We start from the raw sequence: 23,766 nt of genomic DNA, 5'->3' as shown, positions 1-23,766 counted from the left end.
AATAATAATAATAATAATAATAATAATAATAATAATAATAATAAATAATAATAATAGTGGTCCGGAGGGGGGTGGGGAGCAGATCCCATAACCAAGCAACCCTCTTTCGACGTGGGGCTGCGCGGATGGGCTTGTGATTTGTAGGATTGCTCTACTTAGACCCTGCCTCCTCCTTGCTCTCCAGCCACTCTAAAGTCTCTCCCCCTTTTAAAGCAGCGATTCCTTTCCATCCGCGGCGGTGTGTGTTACGCGCGCGCGTGTCTCGCTTTCTCCCTCCCGATCTCCCTGGAGAGAGAGAGAGAGCGAGAGAGAGAGCGAGCGAGGGGGGAAGGAAACTCTACTCCCAAGCCCCGTCCAGATGTCGAAGAAACGCAAAACCCCCGAGGGTGGAGGATCCGGCCTCCCCGAGGAGGAACCCAAAACCCAGTTGGGGGACAGCGAAGAGCAAGGTAGGAGGGGGGCGGAAAGCTGGTTCGCCTGCTAGGGGAAAATACTAAGAGTGGGATCCCAGCATAGGAATGCATCTTTGAGCCGATCAGATCCCCACCAGCTGCTCGAGTTGGGCTGGCGACTGTCAAATTTAGGCCAGATTCCCTCTAGTCCAGGCTCTGTGATTGTATATATACTTCTATTGTGTGTCTCGGGGTACTGTTGAACTTTTGGGAGTGAAGGGTGAAAAGGCAGGAGAGGAAACAAAAGGGACGATTGATTGATTGATTGGCTGATCAAGTGATGGGAGGAGGGGCTGCAGGGTGGCTAATCAATCGTTCTTCCCTCCCCAGCCCTTTAATTTCAGTTGCATATGGTGTGCTCCTTTCAGTCTGTCTCTGGAGCATTGGGGAAATATTATATGGAGATCAGTATGTTTGGCGGTGTTGTGGGAGTGGGGGTAGCTGGTGAGTGAGAGTGCATTTCTCTGTGGGAAAGACTGGTGGAGGGTCTCCTTACTTCCTCCTTTGGCAAATCCTCCATCTCTGCCAAGGTGCTAGTTGCAAGATGCCGATTGCTGCAAATATTCTACTTGCATCACACTTGAGAGAAAGTTGTGGGTTTTTTCTTTGCTGCATCCCCCCCCCCTTGTGTGTGGGGAGCTGCCATGCACTTTAGCAGCTGGTGTGGGAAAGCAGATCAGCCCTGCCCTCCTTTGATCTCTTAGGCACTTTTGCAGTTGTTTGTTCTTTCAGTTCACCTGCTCGTTTTCTTTCTCTTTTGATGCTTATTTTGCTTTTCTGGGGCCTAGGTTTCACTCCAAGCCAAGGCACAGTCTTGAAGGGCTCGTCATTACAATGCAGAGGAGGGATTGGGGTGTGTTGGGGGGTCAGTGGTCCAAACGATGATTGTGAAGAGCAAGCTGGAGATTGTGTGTCCCCCGTGGACTGTAAATGTGTTTCTGCCAATGGCAGAATTGAGACAGTGCATTTGCCTTGTTGGCAGGTGAAAAACCTGAGACTGGAGCCGAAAGAGAGGGAATGCATGTCATCCAATATGGAGTCAGTTGTCCTTGTTCTCAAAATGTTGAGGATCAAAATGCCGTCAAAGCCGATCAAGACTTGGGAGATTCAGTCTCCGCCATGGATGTGTTTCTGGGGGGTGATATGATGTGGGTTTTTGTCTGTCTTCATTGCATCAAGCCCAGTTCTTGGTGTGCTCTGCAAACATTTTCACAATGACGCAGTCATGGCGTTCCACCATTTGCTTTGAAGGGGCTTCTGGAAGGTTTTCGTTCTTCCTCTGTATTATTAGAGTCCTTCAGCATCAAAATAAATGAAAGCCATCCTTTCCAATCCTAAACTATTTGTCTGTGAAAACAAGTCCAGTCACTTGCAGGCAAACCCAAACCTTCTGTGCATATTTCTATGCAGTTTATTTTCTTTTCAGTTGCTTGGAAGTGAATAATTTTTTCAGAAAACCTTCCTTCCTTCATTGAACAGAGACCTGAAAGCTAGATTGCAAGTGAAGTGCTATTTACACTACTGGGTTGCTTGCAGTGAACATGGAAGCTCACGGAGAACACTGGTGCGGTGCAAATGTGATGGTTTCAAAACCGCTGCTTGTCAAGAAACCTCATGTAATGGCGGACAAAAGTACATTATGTTAGCAACGACACCTTTATTTGGAAACAAAGTAGAACTGATGAGCATACTTCCTCAGATTTGCAAATGTTTAATTAGCGAGTGATCGCCTAGCCTCTGCTCTGCTCACCTAATTTCCGACTCACTTCCATTGCAGCCAAGGTATTGAGCATGGTCCAGATGATCTTTTTCAAAGCCTCAATGGCTGTTGGTCCTTTGTAGGCTGGAGGATTCAAGCTCCAAATGCGTCAGCTCAGCTCTAATGCTGGGCAGTGGTGAAACAAGTGTCTGCATGGCATTCAGTGCCAGTGAATGCTACAAGTACTCATTTCAGAGAGCAGATAAAGCTTGTGCACCTATATTATGTGTATCCACTGCAGATTCATGTACGTTCATTGATACTGTAAAATCATGGAACTAAACTTAGAATGCTTGACTTGCCACACTTATTTTTACATAAGCATATTTAAAAGTCTTTCTTCCCAGTTGACAGGAAAAATAATTCTATTTGCTAATTTTGTGAAAATGTAATTGTGTAAACCATTTGAAGTATATAGGATGCCACAATATCTGTGTGTGTGTGTGTGTGTGAGAGAGAGAGAGGGGGGGGTGTTCTCTTTTATAGTACCACTATGGATTATCCTAAAATGATTTGCTGTATACAGTGGTACCTCGGGTTAAGAACTTAATTCGTTCCGGAGGTCCGCTCTTAACCTGAAACTGTTCTTAACCTGAGGTACCACTTTAGATAATGGGGCTTCCCGCTGCTGCTGTGCCGCCGCACAATTTCTGTTCTCATCCTGAAGCAAGGTTCTTAACCTAAGGTACTATTTCTGGGTTAGCAGAGTCTGTAACCTAAAGCGTCTGTAACCTAAAGCGTCTGTAACCCGAGGTACCACTGTACATACAAAACACTTGTGTTTTACAGAGACAAAATACTTACTAGGCTCCAACATGCATTACATTGGGATTATTCAATCCAATGAAAGTCTGCCAACATAAATTTCCAATCTACGTGGGGCACGTATATCCCTAGTTTTGTTTAATTTAGACAGGTGATATTATTTATTAACCCTGCTAGGATTTTTGGAATTTGAAAAATGCAGGGGGACTGCAAAAACCTTCCTGCTTTGCATGTAGCAACAGGAAAAGAATAGATGAAGGCTGGAGATTGGAGCAACCGATCAAAGCTTTCCTTTGTAATTCTTTACAGTATTTGGTAAATAGAGGGTATAATCTGCTAATAAGCAAATTGACTTTTTCTAAGGACATGTGTGGTTCTTAAGTATCTCTGGCCAACAGCACTTAATTCATACATAACATCACAATGAGTTCTCCTCTCCTTGCCTTTTATTATATTAACAAGCCCATGCCGTATAATTTTGACATCCTGAATCCTGCTTTTCTGCACATGCAACAAAGCAGACGACTGAACGATGGTCTGCTGAATGCTGATGGTGCACACACAGAATCTCTCTTAGCGTTCTGAGCTGGAGAAGAACAGGATTTGATTCATAATAAAGCCAAACATGATGGACTGGACAAATTCATATACTGAACTAGGGGCTGTTTATGATGAACTTCAATGACATAACTAGTTTATATACATAGAACTTATTACTAGTTAGATATGTGTGCTCCAAATAATCCAAGGAGAATCGGCTGAATATCTGATGTTCAGATATTACTGCTTTTTTATTACTGGATATTTGCAAGTATGAATGATTCTTTCAGCTTAAATATGAGATTAAAAGTAGTGTCTGAAATCAGCCATCTATGAGAACAGGAAGGCATTAGCTAAATGAAGCAAATGTTTAAAATGAATGTAGTCTCTACTGCAGCAGGACAACATTAACTTCTTCAAAAAATGTGCAATATTTATTTTGTGTATCCTATCCTTCCACTGTCAAAACAGTGCTTGCACCATTATAAAAAAGCAAAATAATAATAATATAATAATAATAATTTCAATAAAATCGGCTTTTTATTTGTCATTAAGATTAGACAACTCCAGTGGCAAGATCAGCTGCTAAAATTTCAACCAGGCAAGCAAAATATAAGATGGTCAAAATATAAGCAATGTGGACTAGGTGGTAGAATAGAGACAAAAGGAGCCAAACAGTTTTCCTGAAGATTTCCACAGTTTTGGTGCAATCACACAGAATATGTTATACATCTCAAACAGTCTTGCGTCTGTTTAGTTGGGATGCAGAAATTGGCCTTTCTATGGTCCTTCAGTTAAACTTGGCCCAAGGCATTTGGGAATTTAAAGGTATTTACCAGCACCCAAAATTATTCCCAACTGGTAACCAGTGCATTGTTGCAAAATGGTGCAACCGAGCACCCACAAACAGCTGAAACATCTGGAGACTTTTGAGAGACAGGTAGCCTCCTGTAAAGTGTCACATCTAGAATGCAAAAAAAAAAAAAAGTGTAGCCATCTGATGTTCATCTTATGTCTCTCGCACTGCAGACAAACCCTTACTGTGGTCTTAAGGAGATCAGCATAATTTTTTTAAAAATGTTAGCGTAATATTTTAGGGCAGCTTTTGGTTAAAGCATCTCATTTCCATGTAGAATTTAACTAGAGGAGTATAAACAGCATTCCCAAGACAGCTTAGCACCCAAATTTCTGGAAGCATTCACATAGGTCCGGATGTCCAAGGGCTGAGCAGTTCCTGGGCTGATCATGTTGTATATGGGATTCACTTAGGCACCTCATCTGGCTCTGTTCCATGCAGGGCATCCTGTTAAGGATGCAGCAAAGTCAGAGGTCTCTGGCTGCAGGCATAAACCAAGCTCTAACACATAACGGTGGGCTTCTGAGGGCTGAAGTGGATGTGGCGCTATGTGTGCACAGTTTTTTAAAATGCAAATAGAATCTGCTGAGGGAGACTGATTATTACTGGGATCTGGAACAGCTTTCTTGGGTAGTCTGGAGCCACTAGTGGACTCTAGTTTCCTGGAAGGTGTGTTGCTGTTACCAGGAGGGGTAGTTGTTGCTGTGCAGATGCACTGGCAACATTGCCTGACTTTGCTGGTGTGGTTGCACCAAGCCACCCTTCCCTGGAATCAGCATAGTGGCTCCATCTCCTCAAGTGAGCTCCTTCAGCTGGAATCACAGCAGGGGAAGGGGATATTAACACTTACCTTGCCTCCTGTTGTCTATACAAAAGCCACTTCTTTGAAGTGGCAATTTGCACTGTAAGGAAATCCCCCCCCCCCAATTTTTAGTTAGTTTTTTTTTAAAATCTCCCCTCATTTGATGCCACTGGGGGATTCCCACTCCAGAGTAAATACTAGCTTCAGAAAATGGGTTTTCTTCCTGTTAGCAATAGAGATAGCAAGCGTTGTACTTTTCCCAACGTCCAGTCAGCTCTGATTGCATTATTCACCAGCCTCCGCCAGAAGCTCTGTCTACATTTTTCAAAATACAGTGGTACCTCAGGTTACATATGCTTCAGGTTATATACGCTTCAGGTAACACACTCCGCTAACCCAGAAATAGTGCTTCAGGATAAGAACAGAAATCGGGCTCTGGCGGCACAGTGTCAGCAGGAGGTCCCATTAGCTAAAGTGGTGCTTCAGGTTAAGAACAATTTCAGGTTAAGAATGGACCTCCGGAACGAATGAACGAATTAAGTACTGTACTTAACCCGAGGTACCACTGTATGTTAAATGCAGAAATGCATTTAATGCCACATCTAGTCTGACCCTGACTTTTCCCTCCCCTTTCTCGTAGTACAGGAAAGTATTATGAGTACCTGAAACTTGTATGGCTTTAAAAAGGGATTAGACAGATTCATGGAGGTTAAGGCTATCAGTGGGCACTAATCATGTTCTCTTCATACTGGTGTGGTGTTGAGAGCCAGTGTGTAATGGTTAGAGTGCTGGAATATGACCTGGGAGATCAGGTTTCAAATCCCCACTCAGCCATGAAGCTCACTGTGTGACCTGCTCAGAAGCAAGTCCTATTAAATTCAGTGGAGCTTACTCCCAGGTAAGTGTGGTTAGGGTTGCAGCCTTTATCCGGATCCAACCCATGGTGTGACTGCAGCTGTGCCTTTTGGCTTGTGGTGAGAGGTTGCAGTTGTTTGTTCTAACCTGTTGACAAAAGGGCAGAATAACTAAAATATTCCATGGCTAACTGAGCATAACCAGTGCTTTTTCTGGGGGGATGCACACCCCTAAACATTTTGTTAATCTAAGTTTGGCCTCATTGAGGGGCAGTATTTCAGTATGAGTAGGAAAATGAGAGTACCTCTAAACATTTTTTTTAAGGAAAAAAAAGCACTGTGCATAACTATTGGTTCAGTAGCATGTTTATTTATAACAAGGCTTATCCTGACATTGATTCTTTCTCCTTTATTTTCAAAATTGTTTGTCTTATATGTATAACAGTAGCTGATTGAGTTCTGTGATATCCTGCAAGTTATCAAAATAGTGCCAATTGTTCTTGGTAAAGTAAAACTACGAAGAACACAGGCAATAATTGAATGTTGTGGTAGTGGTGAATGCAGCTATGAATATTTTGTTTATCACTAGCCTTTTAGACTAACAAGATCAATTTACATTTCACCGGCTAGGGTTGTAGTTTTCAGTCTGGACTCAGGCACATGAGTTTTCTTAGAAACCTCATTTTTAAAGCAATCTTTGACATCAGATCCCAGGAATAGATTGAGAGGAAGAGTGCAGTAGCCAGATTTGCAAGTCTGCTTTGGAACTGGGCAAGACATTCAGCAGTAAGGGATCAGCTGCCTTGGACTTGGCAGTCTAGAAATTTTGCACTGGATTGCCAATAAACCAAAAGACTAAAATCTGTGTTTGGAAGAAATAATACAGCTTTGAATGAACATTTTATGCAGCATCCTGCTCCCCCCCCCTTTTTTTTGAGGGAGGAGCTTATGTTATACAAGATAGGAAAAAGTAGTGTAGCAGATAAAGCATTGGTCTTGATTCCCACCCCCTCTGCACCTTCCTATACAGTATCTAAAATGTTGCCAAGCAGTTTTAGTGTTCCTGCTTGCCTCCTCCCTGCCTTTCTTTTCATCAGTAGCATTTTAAATTCACCTTTCACCAATATAACTATTACTACTGTTATCGTCATTATTTTGCTATTCTTATTTAAAGCAGCGACAACAGTCCAGTAAGTTAAGAGCAGGTAAAATACCGGTAAAACACAAAATAAAAATTTCTGACATAAAAGTACAACCAATTAAGAGCAGCAAAATAGTATCCCATAAATGCTTGGGGAAATAGAGGTTTTAAGCTGGCGTCAGAATGTCAGCAGCATTGCTGCCAGTCATACTTCTGTGGGGAGGGAATACTCCAAGTAGGGCACCCTCACCAAGAAGGCTTCTGGTGGTGGGACATTGAAAATATTATCTCCGAGGTGCTAGATGCAAGAATTGAGGCAGGCATCCTGTTTATTGCACCCTAACTCCTGGGCTAAATATCTTCACATCTTTAGGCCAAGGTCTTTATTCTCTAAAAAACCTTTGGGTCACTGAAAAAAGAGAATGGGCTGCTTTCCTTGACTTTGCAATTCTGCAATATATTCAGATTGTTGCTTTTAAGATAGAGTTGATTTTGTTGTTTTATGTAGTCTCCAAGCCATTTCAGGGCTTAGTACATGGGGCACATCTTTCTTTTTAACTGTATTAATAAACAGGCTGTGAGGGCTCATCATTGAAGTGTATTCACTAAGGTGAATTCAAGCAGAGTGAGCCTATAATCTGAATAAACTACAGAATGAGTCTTTGGAACACTTCTGTGTTTTGTTTCTCTTAAATCTCTGTCTACAGTGCCCACTACCTTTCCCACAAATTGCTTTTAAGTTCTTCATAACAGGAATTATATCACATTTTGTCTGAGACTTACCTTATTTGACTTTTTCCTTCTTCCAATTCATTCTGAGGAAAGGAGCTGAGTCACTGAGAGGCAAACCTAGCAACTGTTGAATAAGACACAAGCACAGATAATACTAACGTGTAAACAGGAGTAGCGCTTACAGTTTTGCCACTTCACTTTTTTTGGAAAATAATGAAATGTGCCTAAACTGAGATTGTTACAACTTTGAATATAAAATGTGCCTAAGGTCCAACATTGAGCTACTCACCCTCTACTGTCTGTTGCTTCTGAAAGTATATTGAGATCATCATTTTTTTGTGCTCTGTTTTCATAAACTGTAAACTGTTTTCTGACACACAGTCAAATTATTTGGTAACTTCTTGCTGGCATTGCTTTTGACACATTTACAAATTCAGGGTTACCAGACCTCCAAGTGTCCCTATTTTCCAGGGACACTCCTGGATTTACAGAAGCTGACCTGGTTCCTGATTTGATTCCAGAATGTCCCACTTTTCCTTAGAATGTCTCTAGTTTCATTGGAGAAATGTTGGTGTGTATGGAGTTAGGTGTCCCCTGAGCCAAGGAGAGAAGTAACTATACAACCTTTAGAAGACATCTGAAGGCAGTCCTGTGTAGGGAAGGTTTTAAAAAAATGTTTAATGTTTTATTATGTTTGGAAGTTGCCCAGAGATGGGTGGGGTATAAATAATAAAATAATCGTTGTTGTTGTTGAATAGGACATCCCTATTTTCATCAGAGAAATGTTGGAGGGTATGTATTACCTTGTAGGCTTGGGAAATGGGATTTGATTTATGAAATGGAATTTGCTCTTCAACCAGTTGGCCTCGACCACTACCAGGCCGCAACCTGATCTAAAGTGGCTCACAACAGGAGCACTACCGCCATAAATGTACATGGCTAAGGATGGATCTTGGTTCTGAAAAGGCTGAAGATTATAGGTTTAGGTGAACAAAATAATTCAGGTAAAATTTAACGCTAATTGTACTGAGCTGTGATTGCAAATATTGCTATCTCATGAGTATTTATTAGAATGTTAGTCTTAATTTTTCTTTTAAAATGCCTGTAATTAGGTTCTGAGCCTTCCCTTTAACTGTTTTTGTTTGACCCTGGATTTTGTATAAGGCTTTGTCAAACTACAAGGCATAGTGAGCGTGGTGTAGTGGTGTAGTGGTTAGAGTAGTGGGAGATGAGAGTTCAAATCGCTGGTCAGCCAGGAAGTTTACAGGTTGACCTTGGGCCAGTCGCTATCACTCAGCCTAATTTGCCTCATAGAATTGCTGAGGAGAGAAAATGGAGGTGGTGGTGGGGGGGGGGGGTAAACAACGTATGCCACCTGGAGCTCCTTGGAGGAAAGGTGAGGTGTAAATGTCAGAACATTTTTTCTTATGCTCAGAACTATTTTTTTCTAGACTGCTCTAGAAAAACTATATTGAGAAAACTAGGATAACGAAGAACTCATAGAATCATAGAATTGTAGAGCTGGAAGGACCACGAGGGTCTTCAGTCTAACCCCTTGAAATGCAGGAATCTTTTTGGCCAATGTGGGGCTCAGAATTAAGACCCTCAGAAATACCCAGAAAAGAAAAGCATGATGACTGCTGGCTGGGATTAGGGACAAGAACATTATTGACGTATTGCTGTACCTTGGCTTTCGGTTTATTTATTTTGTCTGCAAAAATGTCTACACCACCAATATTAAGAAAAAATGTCATGGTGACAAACAGCATAAAATCAACAATTAAATTGCATCCGTAAAACAAATGAATACAGGACAAATCTGTAGATCAAATTAAGACATCAACATGCCTGGATCAGCTCTCAGGGCAAGGCTAGATGAGCAGCTGTGGACCAGGTTCCCTGAAAGGCTGACTTCTCCTCCAATGCCTGGTAAGGGTGTTAAAATCAACCAATGAAATCTGGTTAGTCTTGTCAGTTGCCACAGCCCTAATGGTTATGGAGGTGGGATTTTTCACTGGTGGCCCTGGTGTTAAATGCATTCCCTACTGAAATACAAGAGGTCTCATCTGTATTGTCATTCTGTTGGCTTTGAAAATGCATCGGTTTTCACAGGTATTCCTGTGATCTCGCTACCTCGGTCCTTCAAAATTGCTGTTTTTTTTTTAATAGGATTGTTTTATTCTGTATTTTAATTATGGGCATTTTTGTTGAATGCTTGCCTTTTATACTTGTAAAACCACCTAGAAGCCTGTTTTGGCATTTCTATAAATTGTTTATTATTAGTAATACTGTAATGATAACAGGTGAGTTTTAGGTGGGTGTCTAAATGGCAATACTGTAGGTGCCTGACGGATGTTCATTAGATACACGTTCTAAAAGGCACGTGCTGCCACATTAATGGCCCGGGTCTCAGAGGATTTAAGACAAACCTCAGGAGCATACAGCACTGCTAGGAGTGTCTCTCTTGAAGTTCAGAGTGACAGGGATACATAAGGAAAGGCATTCCAGCAGTAGAGGAAGTTTTCTGAAAACATTGTAGTTGTACTTATGTATTAATTGACAAGAGGAGCTGAATGTGGAACTGTTCTTTCTGAAACTTTGTAATCAGATATTAGTGTCACTTTTCCTATCTTAGCTGTCAGTCATCCTATCTTGAATTGTGGTCCCATCATCTGACATGCTAAGGGTCCAACCATGTGTAACACTAAATCTGTTTTTGCATTTAACATGCATGTTCATGTTTCAAAATAAAAATAAAAAATGCAAATGGCAGCTGCTGGACGTGCTGGCAATTTTTGGGATCCCAGGTACATAGTACCCAATACTAGTCAGCTTGGGTCAGCATCTGAGACAATATATCCAGAAGTTCCTCTAACCCTCACTGAGAGTAAAATATATATACAATAATAATACATCAAACCAAAGAATTATTAGTTTGCTGCTCTTTTGTGACATCCAAAATCAGCTGCCTGAGGCAGCTACTTCACTTTGCATAGAGGTAGGACTGGCCATGTATAAAGCCAGCTCTGAAGGGGTGTGAGGTGGGGAACATCTAAGTATGTGAAATGTTTAGACTTCAGGATATAAACAGAGGGTACATATTAGATTTTCACTTGAAAAGTAAGCATTCTCCTCCCCCCCTCTCCTCGGTATATCTGCTTGCTTTTTATTCTGCTCCCTGTATGGAAGTTGTATGGCACCCCACAATATGAGTATCATGAAGTGTGAGCCTGTTAGGATATTTCTTCCCAAGAAGTCAAGCTATTTATGTGCGTCACAGCAGGGCTGGCATGGCATAATTTCCATAAAATCCAAAATCTCCCTAGAGGAACATCATTGCTTGTTCTGAAACAAAACATAAAACTTTCTGTAAAGTCTTGTCTAAAGTTCAGCAGACATTCGCCAAATGTAAGTTCACACCTAGAACTCCCCCCCCCCCCGAAAAAAACTTTTATGGATTTTGGCTTATTTTGGCTGAATTTCAGGGCACTTCTGTCAATCTCAAATTTGGCTAAGAAGACTTCAGTTAAAAACATTCACTCTGGACCAAAGGCAAATAAAGATGTTGTAAGATTCAGTGAAATTGAAGTTAAAGCTCTTTTACAGGATATAATTATTCTTGATTTTATTTGGGAGAAGGTTTGCACTTATACTCAAATTAGATATATTTAAAAATAATTCCATTTGTGCATAGGGTTAGGAACATAGGGAACTGGCTGGGGCCACCTAGCTCAGCACTGTCTGCACTGAATGGTAGCAGCTCTTCAGGATTTTAGGCAGGCATCACTCCCAACCCTACCTGGAGCCTGCTGCATGCAAGACAGATGCTCTGCCACTGAGCTATGGCCCTCCCTTCCCCATTTACTAGTAAGAAGGTTTAAACTTGGCTTGGACTGGACGTGTCCACCCTACTTGCTCATGAGCCAGTGTGATGTGAAAACCCCCATTTGACCATGAAGTTCCCTGAGTCACAGGGTTGTTGTGGGGATTAAATGAGGGAGAGAACCATGAATGGCAACTTGAGCTCCTTGAATAAAAAGGTGGAATGCAATAGGAAAATGAATGAGTTAAGGAGGGGAAAGTAAATTTGTCACCTCCTGTGGCATGACTAGAAGAACTTGTGGCCTTCCCAACTGTTTGACTCTAGTTCTTTTGATTGCAAACGTTCAATTTAGTACAGGCAGGAACTGGTGGTGGCCATGTGTCCTAATTTATTGGTGACAATCCTCTGTTTGAAGGGCTGGCCAGGCCCAAGCCTGGTTACAAGATAAAGGATCCTAAGTAGGGAAAGAAGGAGGTACCTTGAAGTTTCCCATCAGCTGTTAGCAGCTGGACAGCGAACTAAGCAGGTTGTCCAGTTTCCCTTTGATGGTAAGTCATGTAAAAGGTAAAGGTACCCCTGCCCGTACAGGCCAGTCGTGTCCGACTCTGGGGTTGCACGCCCATCTCGCTTAAGAGGCTGGGGGCCAGCGCTGTCCGAAGACACTTCTGGGTCATGTGGCCAGCGTGACAAGCTGCATCTGGTGAGCCAGCGCAGCACACGGAAACGCCGTTTACCTTCCCAGTAGTAAGCGGTCCCTATTTATCTACTTGTACCCGGGGGTGCTTTCGAACTGCTAGGTTGGCAGGTGCTGGGACCGAGCAACGGGGATTTGAACCGCCGCGGGGATTCGAACCGCCAACCTCACGATCGGCAAGTCCTAGGCGCTGAGGTTTTACCCACAGCGCCACCCGTGTCCCGCGTCATGTAATGTGCTTAAATTATAGCAATTATTTATAAATTTGCATCTATCTCCGTAAATTAGCTTATCCAAATTTTCAGCAAATCTGTATTCCCCTTAGTGGAGACTCCTAGTGGAGTTTCAGATTTTGTCAAAAATGAAGCAGACAAACCAAATTTACAAAAAATAAATGGCTTATCCCTGTCTCACCTCCTGGGCAGGAAATAGATAAGTGGAACATGAAAGTACCAGACCCAAGTGACCTGAAATATTTTTATGGTAGAGTGCAACACAAGATTTTCTAGGCTAGATCAGAATGCCTCTATAGACCAGGTAGGTAGCCGTGTTGATCTGACAATCGAAATAAATTAAAAAAATTTAAAAAATGTCCAGTAGCACCTTAGAGACCAAGTAATTTGTTTTGGGTATAAGCTTTCGTGTGCATGCACACTTCTTCAGATACAGTGAAACAGAAGTCACCAGACCCTTATATATAGTGGGAGAGTGGGATGGGGTTTTTTTCTGAAGGGTAGTAGGAGATGGGTGATTGACTCAATGGATATGGTAAACCTGTTGTCTCATTGTCTCATTACATATGCTAAAGCTATTTTTGGTCAACTGCAGACCATCCCTTGCTTTTTCTTGTAGGACTAATTGCAGTCGTTAACAGTTGTCAACAGGTTTACCATACCAACATTTGCTCTTGCTTTTCAACAGCTACCATATTTTTTGCTCTATAAGACTCACTTTTTCCCTCCTAAAAAGTAAGGGGAAATGTGTGTGTGTCTTATGGAGCGAATGCAGGCTGTGCAGCTATCCCAGAAGCCACAACAGCAAGCGGGATTGCTGCTTTCACTGCACAGTGATCCCTGTTGCTGTTCTGGCTTCTGAGATTCAGAATATTTTTTTTCTTGTTTTCCTCCTCCAAAAACTAGGTGCGTCTTGTGGTCTGGTGCGTCTTATAAAGTGAAAAATATGGTACATTCTGTTCAATCAACTCTTTGAAATAAAGAGCAGTGTGCTATACTATGTGGTTCTGCATCCCCATTCATATTGCTTCCATAGAACATCGCAGCACATGCTTCTCTTTCTTCAGTGTTTTGGAGCACATGTGAAAAACCTCCTATGTCTGATAATTTGACCTTCTTGTTTTAACCACCCAAGCAAGAAGGAAATATTAATTAGGGAATTGTTTTTCTCAACTACAGAACAAGTTGGCTTGCTTAACTAAATAATGACTGGATTCATAGCATGTCATATGTAGGAGACTGCAGTGCTGGCAACTGTAGCTGCCCACTGATTCATTCCCATCTGTTCTTGCCTTGCAAAACAGTAGGTGAAACAGAGAAGGAAACAGAATGCAATAGCTCTGCATAATATGGGATTGGCAGGTTCCTAGTGGTATAGAGGAATTTAGGTGGGAGTACAGGAAAACATTGGACACGGGTGGCACTGTGGGTTAAACCACAGAGCCTAGGGCTTGCCGATCAGAAGGTTGGCAGTTCAAATCCCCCGACAGGGTGAGCTCCTGTTGTTTGATCCCAGCTCCTGCCAACCTAGCAGTTTGAAAGCATGTCAAGTGCAAGTAGATAAGTAGGTACTGCTCCAGCGGGAAGGTAAACGGCGTTTCCGGTGCTGCTCTGGTTTCGCCATAAGCGGCTTAGTCATGCTGGCCACATGATCTGAGCTCCCTCAGCCAGTAAAGCAAGATGAGCGCCACAACCCCAGAGTCGTTCGCAACTGGACTTAACTGTCAGGGGTCCTTTACCTTTTTACAGGAAAACATAGGCTTAAACTAGCTTTTAATAGAGTCCAGACCTGAAATAGCTGTTAGAGATACGATATTTTCTCAAATACCAGTAGTGCTATAGCAGTAAACTTTGAAGAGTACCATGACAGCCCTTAGGAATACATGAAGCTGTCTTATACAATGTCAAGCCACTCACCCGTCTAGCTAGACTGGCAGTGGCTTACTGGGGTTTCAGGCAGAAGAAATGGAAAAGAGAGAAGCTTGAATACATTAAAGGGAAAAACACTGAAAGGAGAAAAAAGGTGGCTGTTTTAAATGGTGGGAAAAGTTTGTGTAAACTGATTTGAGAGTCACTGAGAGGGGGAAAATTATTTTAAACAATGGTAGACATTTGAGTAGAGCAAGTGGAGGTGACACAGGGGAAGTGGCAGTTTTTAAAAAGTTTGAGTATGGCAAGAAGGGAGTTTAGAAAAGTATTGTGTTAGCTTTTTGGTGCTGGCTTTGTGTTGCATCCATTTCTGTTATTGGTCCTTGGACTCAGCTGCACTTGCAAATTATATTGTTATAACTGTGTTATAAACATCCGTCACCAGATGACGCTGTAGAGCTGTCATCTGTCATCATTGAGATTTTCCATTAAGAGCTTTATAATGCATTTTTCAGTAACTTTTTTTTTACTGTGTATAGATCCAGCCCTTGTTTGTTTTCATATAAAACAACCCATCAGTATTCCTCCATCCTTGCTTTTCTCAAATGTTCTTTCCTCAAGCAATGGGCTAAGGAAGGAGAACTGGAAGTGAGAGCAGTGGCCGAGTCCATCACTTCCTTCAACAATATTAAATTACTAAACAATAATTAAAACTGATCCATAACTGTGCCGCTTTTATTCCCAGGCAAATACGTTTTCTCTCTCTGTGTGTGTTGATGAATATAATTCAGGAGGACCTGGAATTCTCCAGCAGTTTGGAAGGAATCCCCCCCCCCCCCACTACTGACATTTTTGACATTTTTATCTGGAAAATATTTTCTTAGACTTTTTTGAGCAAGCCAGCCCTAAGGAAAGTGTTGCATGTGGGAACCCCATGCTAAAGGTAGAAACCTGTCCCTGGATGGCTTTGCCTCCACTGTGGGGGATCCCCTGAAAAAATGCAGTCCATCACTGGTCCCTGGATTAGAACTCCTTCTGCTATACTTCCCATGAGAATGATGTGGATTTCTCTGTTTTTTAACACAAAGCTGAAATAGCAAGTTTAACTGTGCTGCCAGGGCCGGCCCACTCACCCATGAGGCAAGATGAGGCGACCGCCTCAGGCAGCAAGGTGCACCAGAGCAGCAGATCCTGATATTTTATCTTTCTTCCATTCCTTGTTCCTGATGTAGATCTTCCCTGACCCCTTCTTCACTGACGGGGGAGGGGGGGAAATGCCATTTTGAAGTCTGCCTCAGGTGCCAAAATGTATTGGGCCGGTCCTGTGTGCTGCTATTCTTAGACATACAACAGACAAGTTAATTTGTGGCTAACACACTCTACTAGCCCTTATTTCAAATGACTAAATCTTCAAAGTCTTGGTTTTAAGTACATGAGAAGTTTCGGCTAAACTGTGGAGAATGGAGATGTGCTTCTAATAGTCTGTAGCTGCAGCAAACTGAAAAATAAAACATATTTTGTTGTGCTAAGCAATTTTAAAATGAACAGAGCCAAAAGAGGGAGCATATTTTAAAACAAAATATCAAAGCCTAAAGATATAAGCTGAAAACCTGGTGGTTGTTCTTCTAAAAAAAATCTTAAGCAACTTTTGAATATGTGTACTATTGCCCTCTGCTGGACAACTTGGGACTGTGAGCAATATTGTGCTTGATAAGGTGCTTTTTCTGTTCAGAAAACACTTTTATGATTTATGAAATAATAAGGCAGGGAAGTCTAAATGGCAAGGACAGATGGAGCAATGGGCTTAGGATCACTCAATAATCGTCCCCAATTGACAGGTTTGCATTTAGATAGATAGATAGATAGATAGATTCTTTATTGTCATTACACAAGTGCAACATTGCACAAGTGCAACGAAATTGGATGCCATCCCTTAAAAACAACAAAAGCAAAACAACAACAACAACCAAACAAACCACATTCCAGCCACACCCACACCCACACCCATCAAACTCCCAGGTCACACTATCGAGTTACTGCATTTAAGAAGGCCACAGCTCTTGGATAGAAACTATTTTTCAGTCTATTTGTCCTTGACTTGATGTTTCTGTATCTCCTGCCAGAAGGCAGTAGTACAAACAGACTGTGTCCCGGGTGAGATGCATCCTGCAGGATATTGTTTGCTTTCCTAAGACAACGGGAACCGTACAGTTCTTCCAAAGATGGGAGGGGATGACCAATAATCCTTTGGGCTGTGGTTATGACCTTCTGGAGCACCTTCCTCTTCCTAGCTGTACAGCTGGAGAACCAGGCACAAATACAGTATGTGAGAATGCTCTCTATGGAGCCTCGGTAGAAGGACACCAGCAGTCTCTCACTCAGATTGTTCTTCTTTAAAAGTCTGAGGAAATAAATTCTCTGCTGGGCCTTCTTCACCAGAGCAGTGGTATTTGCGCTCCAAGTCATGCCCTGATCGATAGTCACTCCCAAAAACCTGAATTCCGCCACCCTCTCCACCCGTTCCCCGTTGATATACAAGGGCTGAATGTCCGCCTTTTTTTTCCTGTAATCCACCACCAATTCCTTGGTCTTAGCCGTATTAAGAGCCAGATTGTTCTCTCCACACCAAGCACAAAGCCGCTCCACCTCGTCCCGATAAAATAAATTTTATTTTACAATAAAATAAAACCTTATCTAGGACAATGCAGCTCCCATGTAATTTGTCAATTAAAACAAACAAATAATGTAGCAGGCAGGAAGGCATGGTGGGTTCTACATTCTTCATTTGGTCCATACAAATCTTTAGAAGAGGATCCGTAGGAAACATTTCTTGTGGTTCATGTGGAAAGATGCAAAGGGTCATCAGGACAAAATGAAACTTAGTGGTGATGCCCTTGAAACATTCTGAAGCTTTTTCTGTTCATCCAGGCATAAAGGCAGCTTGAGGTCCTGAAGATTTGGCATTCGGATGAATTGCAACCTACTGTGAAATTGCAGAGAAGCATGACAGATGCTGTGGCCATTTCCAACCGCACCTAGATTGCTTTCCCTATTGCATCAGGCTATGCAAAGCTGGTCTAGAGGCTGTGGCATGTACTAATGCCATTTGGTGTGCACTAGAACCTAGAACAGAGATGGCCGGTGTTTGGGGGCCTGTGAGCAGCTTTGCAAACTGAATAAATTGTCACAGGTACCACACACACTGCAACTTGCAGCCTTTTCTGTTCAGGAATGCTACACTGAAGCCTCTTTCGGCAGGGCATGGGACCCTGTGGGTGCCAGAGAAGACATCTGTGGGCACATGGGTGCTCCTGAGTGCTGCACTGATGAGCCCTGGCCTAGAGGCTACCTGTTTCAGATTTCACAGCATGGATCAGATCATTTTGGCCATCTCTCTCCCAGGTTCCATGAAGCATAGCTTCAACACTTAGGTTGCAGAGAGGCAAAGGGGGTCTTGGTACTCACAGGGTCGATGAACAGCTCTTCTCTGTATGTTGCATTATGCTTGTATGGCAGTCTGCATTGTGCATCATCACTGGCATATGTCAAGGTCCAGAGGCCTCTCTCATTATCAGACTCTGGGATAACAAATCAGATGGCCAGCAGGTGTCTGGAAAATGAATGTGAACTGACAAGGCTCACCTTTCCCTTTTGTCTACTGAGGTTATACTGTCAAGAGTCCCTTTGCAGCTGCCTCTGGACTCTGGATGATCAGAGGTGTATGGAAGGTGTGTTTGGTCAAACTGTTCATCCTATCCAAGCACATTATGTGTGTCTAATGGACCTACTATGAACAGAGAACAATATTTCACAGCCTAAAAGGGCCATAAACATGACACTAACAATGCAGCTATACATCACTGATTGGCAGTACCAGGAGGTTTGCTGTCACTGGTGGTGGAGAAATTCATGGTTGCAAAGGCAAGGGTGTAAATATGAAGAGCTGCTTATTGAAAGCCGGCAGTAATCTCCTAATATGTTTCAATAAGTGGATTAGAATTTGGAAATTTTAGATAAAGCTGTCAGGTTGCAGACTTGCGCTGTAATAAATCCTGAGCTCCATTCCATCGTCTTAATAGGGAGAAAAGCTAGCTAGCCTTTCTGTTTCTTAATAATACCTCATGTAGAAGAATTTCTGAGTTCTTACCATATGAATATGAAGCGGATGTGAAACTCAGTTTGTGGGTGCTACTTTTAAAGGCTGTGATACACAGCAAACATTGCAAACACTATGTTTTAATAATGTAGGGCAACTGTTATATAAGGCTGACATCTTAGGCATGGCTACAGTCCCACTGTATTTTTTCAAGTAACTAGAATTTGGCTATAAGCCTAAGAACCACACAGACATTCTTCTGAGACATACAAGGCCCCCATTCTAGGCTTCTGATCAGGTTATTGCCCCACGCTTCACAAACCTTGCGGAGCAAACTCACTTGGTCCCTTGGACATCGTCTTGCTTCAGGCACTGCCACTTCCAACTCTGAGGCACGTCAGCCTTTCCTTCTCTCTGTTCTACTCTGACATGGACGAGAGGAGTGATTACGGAGCAGTTGGTTCATTTGTCTGTAGTTCCTTGGTAGAGCTCATGCTTTGCATGTAAAAGGTCCCAAGTTAGGGTGGTCACATATCCTACCTTACAAAATACAGTCCTCAGTTTGAAGGGCTGTCAAGATCAAGCCCAGTTTTAAATAAGGGACCATAAGAAAGGAAAGCAGCACAAACTCTGAATGTGCTCCAGAATAATTAGTGCTTGGGCAGCAGATTGAGTCGATGCTCATAGCCTTGCATGCTATGGTGAGATGTATTGCATTTCTATGTAGATTATACCAACCCGTGCAACTGTTCTGCAAATTTCTTGCACAGGGCTTTGCCCCTCTTCCTCTGTGTGCTCCCAAAACTGACTTTTTTTGGCAGGGTGTGTGTGTGTCTGGAGAATCTGCAAATTGGTGTATGGGCAAGAAGAGGGAGTATCATGTCATCTGGCAAGCCAAAAGGCTTGTCCTGACAGAACAATCACCTTAGAGCAATGCTGAATTCTTCTCAATGAGTGGACATCCTTATACATATGGACGTAATACACAGGCTCAATTATAAGAATGTCAAAAGCACACATCACTTTGTCTCTTTGCTATATACAGGCAACAACCTATTTGTGTGTGATTGCACACATGCACATGGTGCTGAACCCAGAAGTGACCCTAAAATGTAACTAAAAGGGCAGAACGGTAGCGGAATGGAATGCTTTACGAGGTCACTGCTGACATGCACAGGGTCCAGAATGTAACCCCCGTGCAAAATGAGGATTGCCTGTAAAAACAATGACTCTTGACAACATGGTTGTAGTGGATTATAACAAGTATCTCCTAAAATGGTTTTCTTTGACACTTGCTCCAAACCACGTCTTCATACTGTGAAACTTCCCTCTGGCCTCTTTTTATTATAAGGCTGAGGAAATGAACACACTAGTCTTTACTGTATCCTAACTGGGTAAGCATGTTCAAGACTTGCACTTTCTTCATTTTCTTGAACTTCTAAGGAGCACCTTCCGTGCAGCTCAAAACTTACAGTTTTAACCATCTCATTATAGGAGGAGAGGAAGAAACACACACCTTAATTTTAAATTGTAGTTAGGATACCATCAACTACATGTGTCCGGTGTAAACATCTTGCTGCATATTCCAAATTTATACAACTGATGCCAAGAAGACAGTGCCTGAAATAATGCCATTTTGAAGCATAAAGCTTGATGGCTGCAGGACAGCAGAGCGAGGGGACTTATCCAAACTTCCTTTTGTGCTGCATTTCTAGGCACAGATCCATGTTTTAAAACTTCATGTCCAAGTGATTGAGATATATATATATATATATATCCCCAGCACTTTCTCCATGGAAATCTCCTCTTTACCGCTAAATCGGAAGAAATGGCGATCCACAGAAAACTCGGAATTGCTGTTTGTTCCAATTCATCATTAAAGAGCCACTTTCCCTCTGGAAAGCAAAGTGGTAAAAACAGTACACTCAGACATACAGGTTTGAAGCACAGAACTGTGCCTAGAAAGCACAGGACAAAAGGTAAGTGTGGATGAGCCAGAGAGAGAGGAAATGGTTGGCCTAGTGTAGTACAGCAGGCCAGTGGCCAGGACAGGAAAAAGATGGGTGGCCAGTTCTGCACAAAACCATTGGCACAAGCTGGCTAAAGCCCACATGAAACAGCTGCTGCATGCATTGGCTGTGCTAATCTTGTTTCATGCAGGTGTTGCCATTGGCAGCATTACATTTTTTGTCATGCCTCTACAAGCAGTCAGTCCTCTGTGGTTTAGCAGTGGTGATCTTAAACATGCTGCACATAAGGAGGGAGCTAACAGATAAAGCTATTCCAGAAGGCCACCACATGGCCAGATGATTGTGAGAAGTAACCTCCAGATTCCTATAGGTTTTCATAGCATTTAGACTCAGTTAACAACCATGCCTCCATTATCACTTCAAGCAATTGCAAAAGGTCATGCAGTCTCACCTGGCACTGTTTTGCCTAAGATAGTGATGGGCAACCTGTTGTTCTCCAGTCCTAGCCTGCATAGCCAAATGCCCAGGGCTTATGGGAATTGTAGTGCAGCTACATCTATAGGGGCACAGGTTCTCCGCCCATTTCTGCCATCATGAAATATGCAGAAACAAAGCTTTGTCGTTCTGCATATGTAAGGCTGAAACCGACTGAAATTCAATACAGAAATGAAAAATCCAGATCCTGGGTAGTTGTTTCTAACCACTCATAATATGTCTTGATTACTATGTTGTGTGTATATAAGACACCATAGAATAACAGTTTGATTTTTAGAATCAAGTTGTACTGAAAAGGTTGATGCCAGTACCTTATGTTCTGTCTGCAGAACAAAAATAATGTAATGCATCAGAATATGTAAAAACACACGCAGGCTAGTCTGCGCTCACCACTCTCCCTTCTTGAGAAAGTTTTGCTGTAATGGTAATTTCTGATTGCATGAGATACTTGGTTTTAAATGCCACTCTTAAATGCAAATAGTGCACTAGATCAGTGTTTCCCAACCTTTTTTGGGCAAAGGCACACTTGTTTCATGAAAAAAATCTCGAGGCACACCACCATTAGAAAATGTTTAAAAAATTAACTCTGTGCCTATATTGACTATATATAAAGTACAGTGGTGCCCCGCAAGACGAATGCCTCGCTAAACGAAAAACCCGCAAGACGAAAGGGTTTTCCGATTTTTTAGCGGCTTCGCAAGACGAATTTCCCTATGGGCTTGCTTCGCAAGAGGAAAGCCCATAGGGAAATCTCCGGGACAGCGGGGAACCCTCCTCCCACCGCAAGCCCTGGGAACAGAGGAGAAGCTGCGCACCTTCCCCTCTGTTCCCGGACCTGTCCTGAAGGCCTGCGGCGGGAGGAGGGCTTTCCTCCCCACCGCCAACATTCAGAATGCTGTTCTGAATGTTGGCGGTGGGGAGGAAAAACCCTCCTCCCACCGCAAGCCCCGGGAAGAGAGGAGAAGCTGCACGCCTTCCCCTCTGTTCTGGGACCTGTCCTGAAGGCTTGCGGTGGGAGGTCCGGGAACAGAAGAGAAGGCGCACAGCTTCTCCTCTCTTCCCGGGGCTTGCGGTGGGAGGAGGGTTTTTCCTCCCCACCGCCAACATTCAGAACAGCATTCTGAATGTTGGCGGTGGGGAGGAAAGCCCTCCTCCCGCTGCAAGCCTTCAGGACAGGTCCGGGGCAGCAGGCTGCTATCCGCAGCTTGGAGAGCCATGCGGGGAAGTCCTGCAGGGCTCTCCAAGCTGTGAATGTCTGCCCCGCGCGAGGGGCGCTCTGCTTAAGAGCGCCCCTCGTGCAGGGCAGCAGGCTGCTATCTGCAGCTCGGAGAGCCCTGCGGGGAAGTCCGGCAGGGCTCCCCAAGCTGCAGATGTCTGCCCCGCCCAAGGAGCGCTCTGCTTAAGAGCACCCCTCGTGCGGGGCAGCAGGCTGCTATCCGCAGCTTGGAAAGCCCTGCGGGGAAGTCCTGCAGGGCTCCCCAAGCTGCAGATGTCTGCCCCGCGCGAGGGGCGCTCTGCTTAAGAGCACCCCTCGTGCGGGGCAGCAGGCTGCTATCCGCAGCTTGGAAAGCCCTGCGGGGAAGTCCTGCAGGGCTCCCCAAGCTGCAGATGTCTGCCCCGCCCAAGGGGCGCTCTGCTTAAGAGCACCCCTCGTGCGGGGCAGCAGGCTGCTATCCGCAGCTTGGAGAGCCCTGCGGGGAAGTCCTGCAGGGCTCCCCAAGCTGCAGATGTCTGCCCCGCCCAAGGGGCGCTCTGCTTAAGAGCACCCCTCGTGCGGGGCAGCAGGCTGCTATCCGCAGCTTGGAAAGCCCTGCGGGGAAGTCCTGCAGGGCTCCCCAAGCTGCAGATGTCTGCCCCGCGCGAGGGGCGCTCTGCTTAAGAGCACCCCTCATGCGGGGCAGCAGGCTGCTATCCGCAGCTTGGAGAGCCCTGCGGGGAAGTCCTGCAGGGCTCCCCAAGCTGCAGATGTCTGCCCCGCGCGAGGGGCGCTCTGCTTAAGAGCGCCCCTCGTGCGGGGCAGCAGGCTGCTATCCGCAGCTTGGAGAGCCCTGCGGGGAAGTCCTGCAGGGCTCCCTAAGCTGCAGATGTCTGCCCCGCGCGGAGCTCCCGCCGGGCGCGCAAGGCTTGGGGTGGCAGCCTGTTGCCCGAAGCACAGGGAGCCCTCCGGAGGGCTCCCCGTGCTTCGGGCGAGTGTCTGCAAGGCTTGCGCGCCCGGCAGGAGCTCCCGCCGGGCGCGCAAGGCTTGGGGCGGCAGCCTGTTGCCCGAAGCACGCGGAGCCCTCCGAAGGGCGCCCCGTGCTCCGCGCTGCCAGCTGCCGCCCCAAGCCTTGCGCTCTCGCCCGCCTCCCTCCCACGGCACACCAGGCAACGTCTCGCGGCACACTAGTGTGCCGCGGAACACCGGTTGGGAAACACTGCACTAGATCACGTATGGCCATTGCCAGGATCTCCAGGTCTCATGGTTGAAGCGTTTTACCTGGTTCCAGATTTTTGCCTGGTTCCAGATTTTTGCCAGGTTTTTTTTTTTTTTTTGAGATCTCACACTTCTGGATCCAACAGATTGCAGACCAAGAATTGGCTGTGGTCTTCTCTGCCACAATCTGCAATGATTATTTTCTCTTGTGATTTAATTATTTATTCCCACGTTAATGTTCCCATAGCAATGTTAGCTCTGCCACAATGCAC

General features: G+C 44.1%; 1 protein-coding gene across 4 annotated transcripts in view; it reads left to right on the top strand.

The window, feature by feature from the left end:
• The first annotated feature begins 223 nt into the window (after positions 1–223).
• The window catches only part of PDE10A (phosphodiesterase 10A), a 188,185-nt gene continuing 164,642 nt past the window's right edge, over positions 224–23,766 (top strand). For all 4 annotated transcript variants that reach the window (XM_081855168.1, XM_081855166.1, XM_081855167.1 and 1 more), the window contains exon 1: positions 224–449. In XM_081855168.1, the coding sequence (XP_081711294.1) occupies positions 359–449 (91 nt within the window). In that variant the 5' untranslated portion in view covers positions 224–358. The remainder of the gene's footprint in view (positions 450–23,766) is intronic.

This window comes from Podarcis erhardii (genome assembly GCF_964252035.2).
Source record: "Podarcis erhardii genome assembly, chromosome: 3".
Taxonomy (NCBI): Eukaryota; Metazoa; Chordata; class Lepidosauria; order Squamata; family Lacertidae; genus Podarcis; species Podarcis erhardii.
The sequence above is the reverse complement of the archived record's forward strand: the minus strand, read 5'-3'. Positions and strand labels throughout refer to the sequence as shown.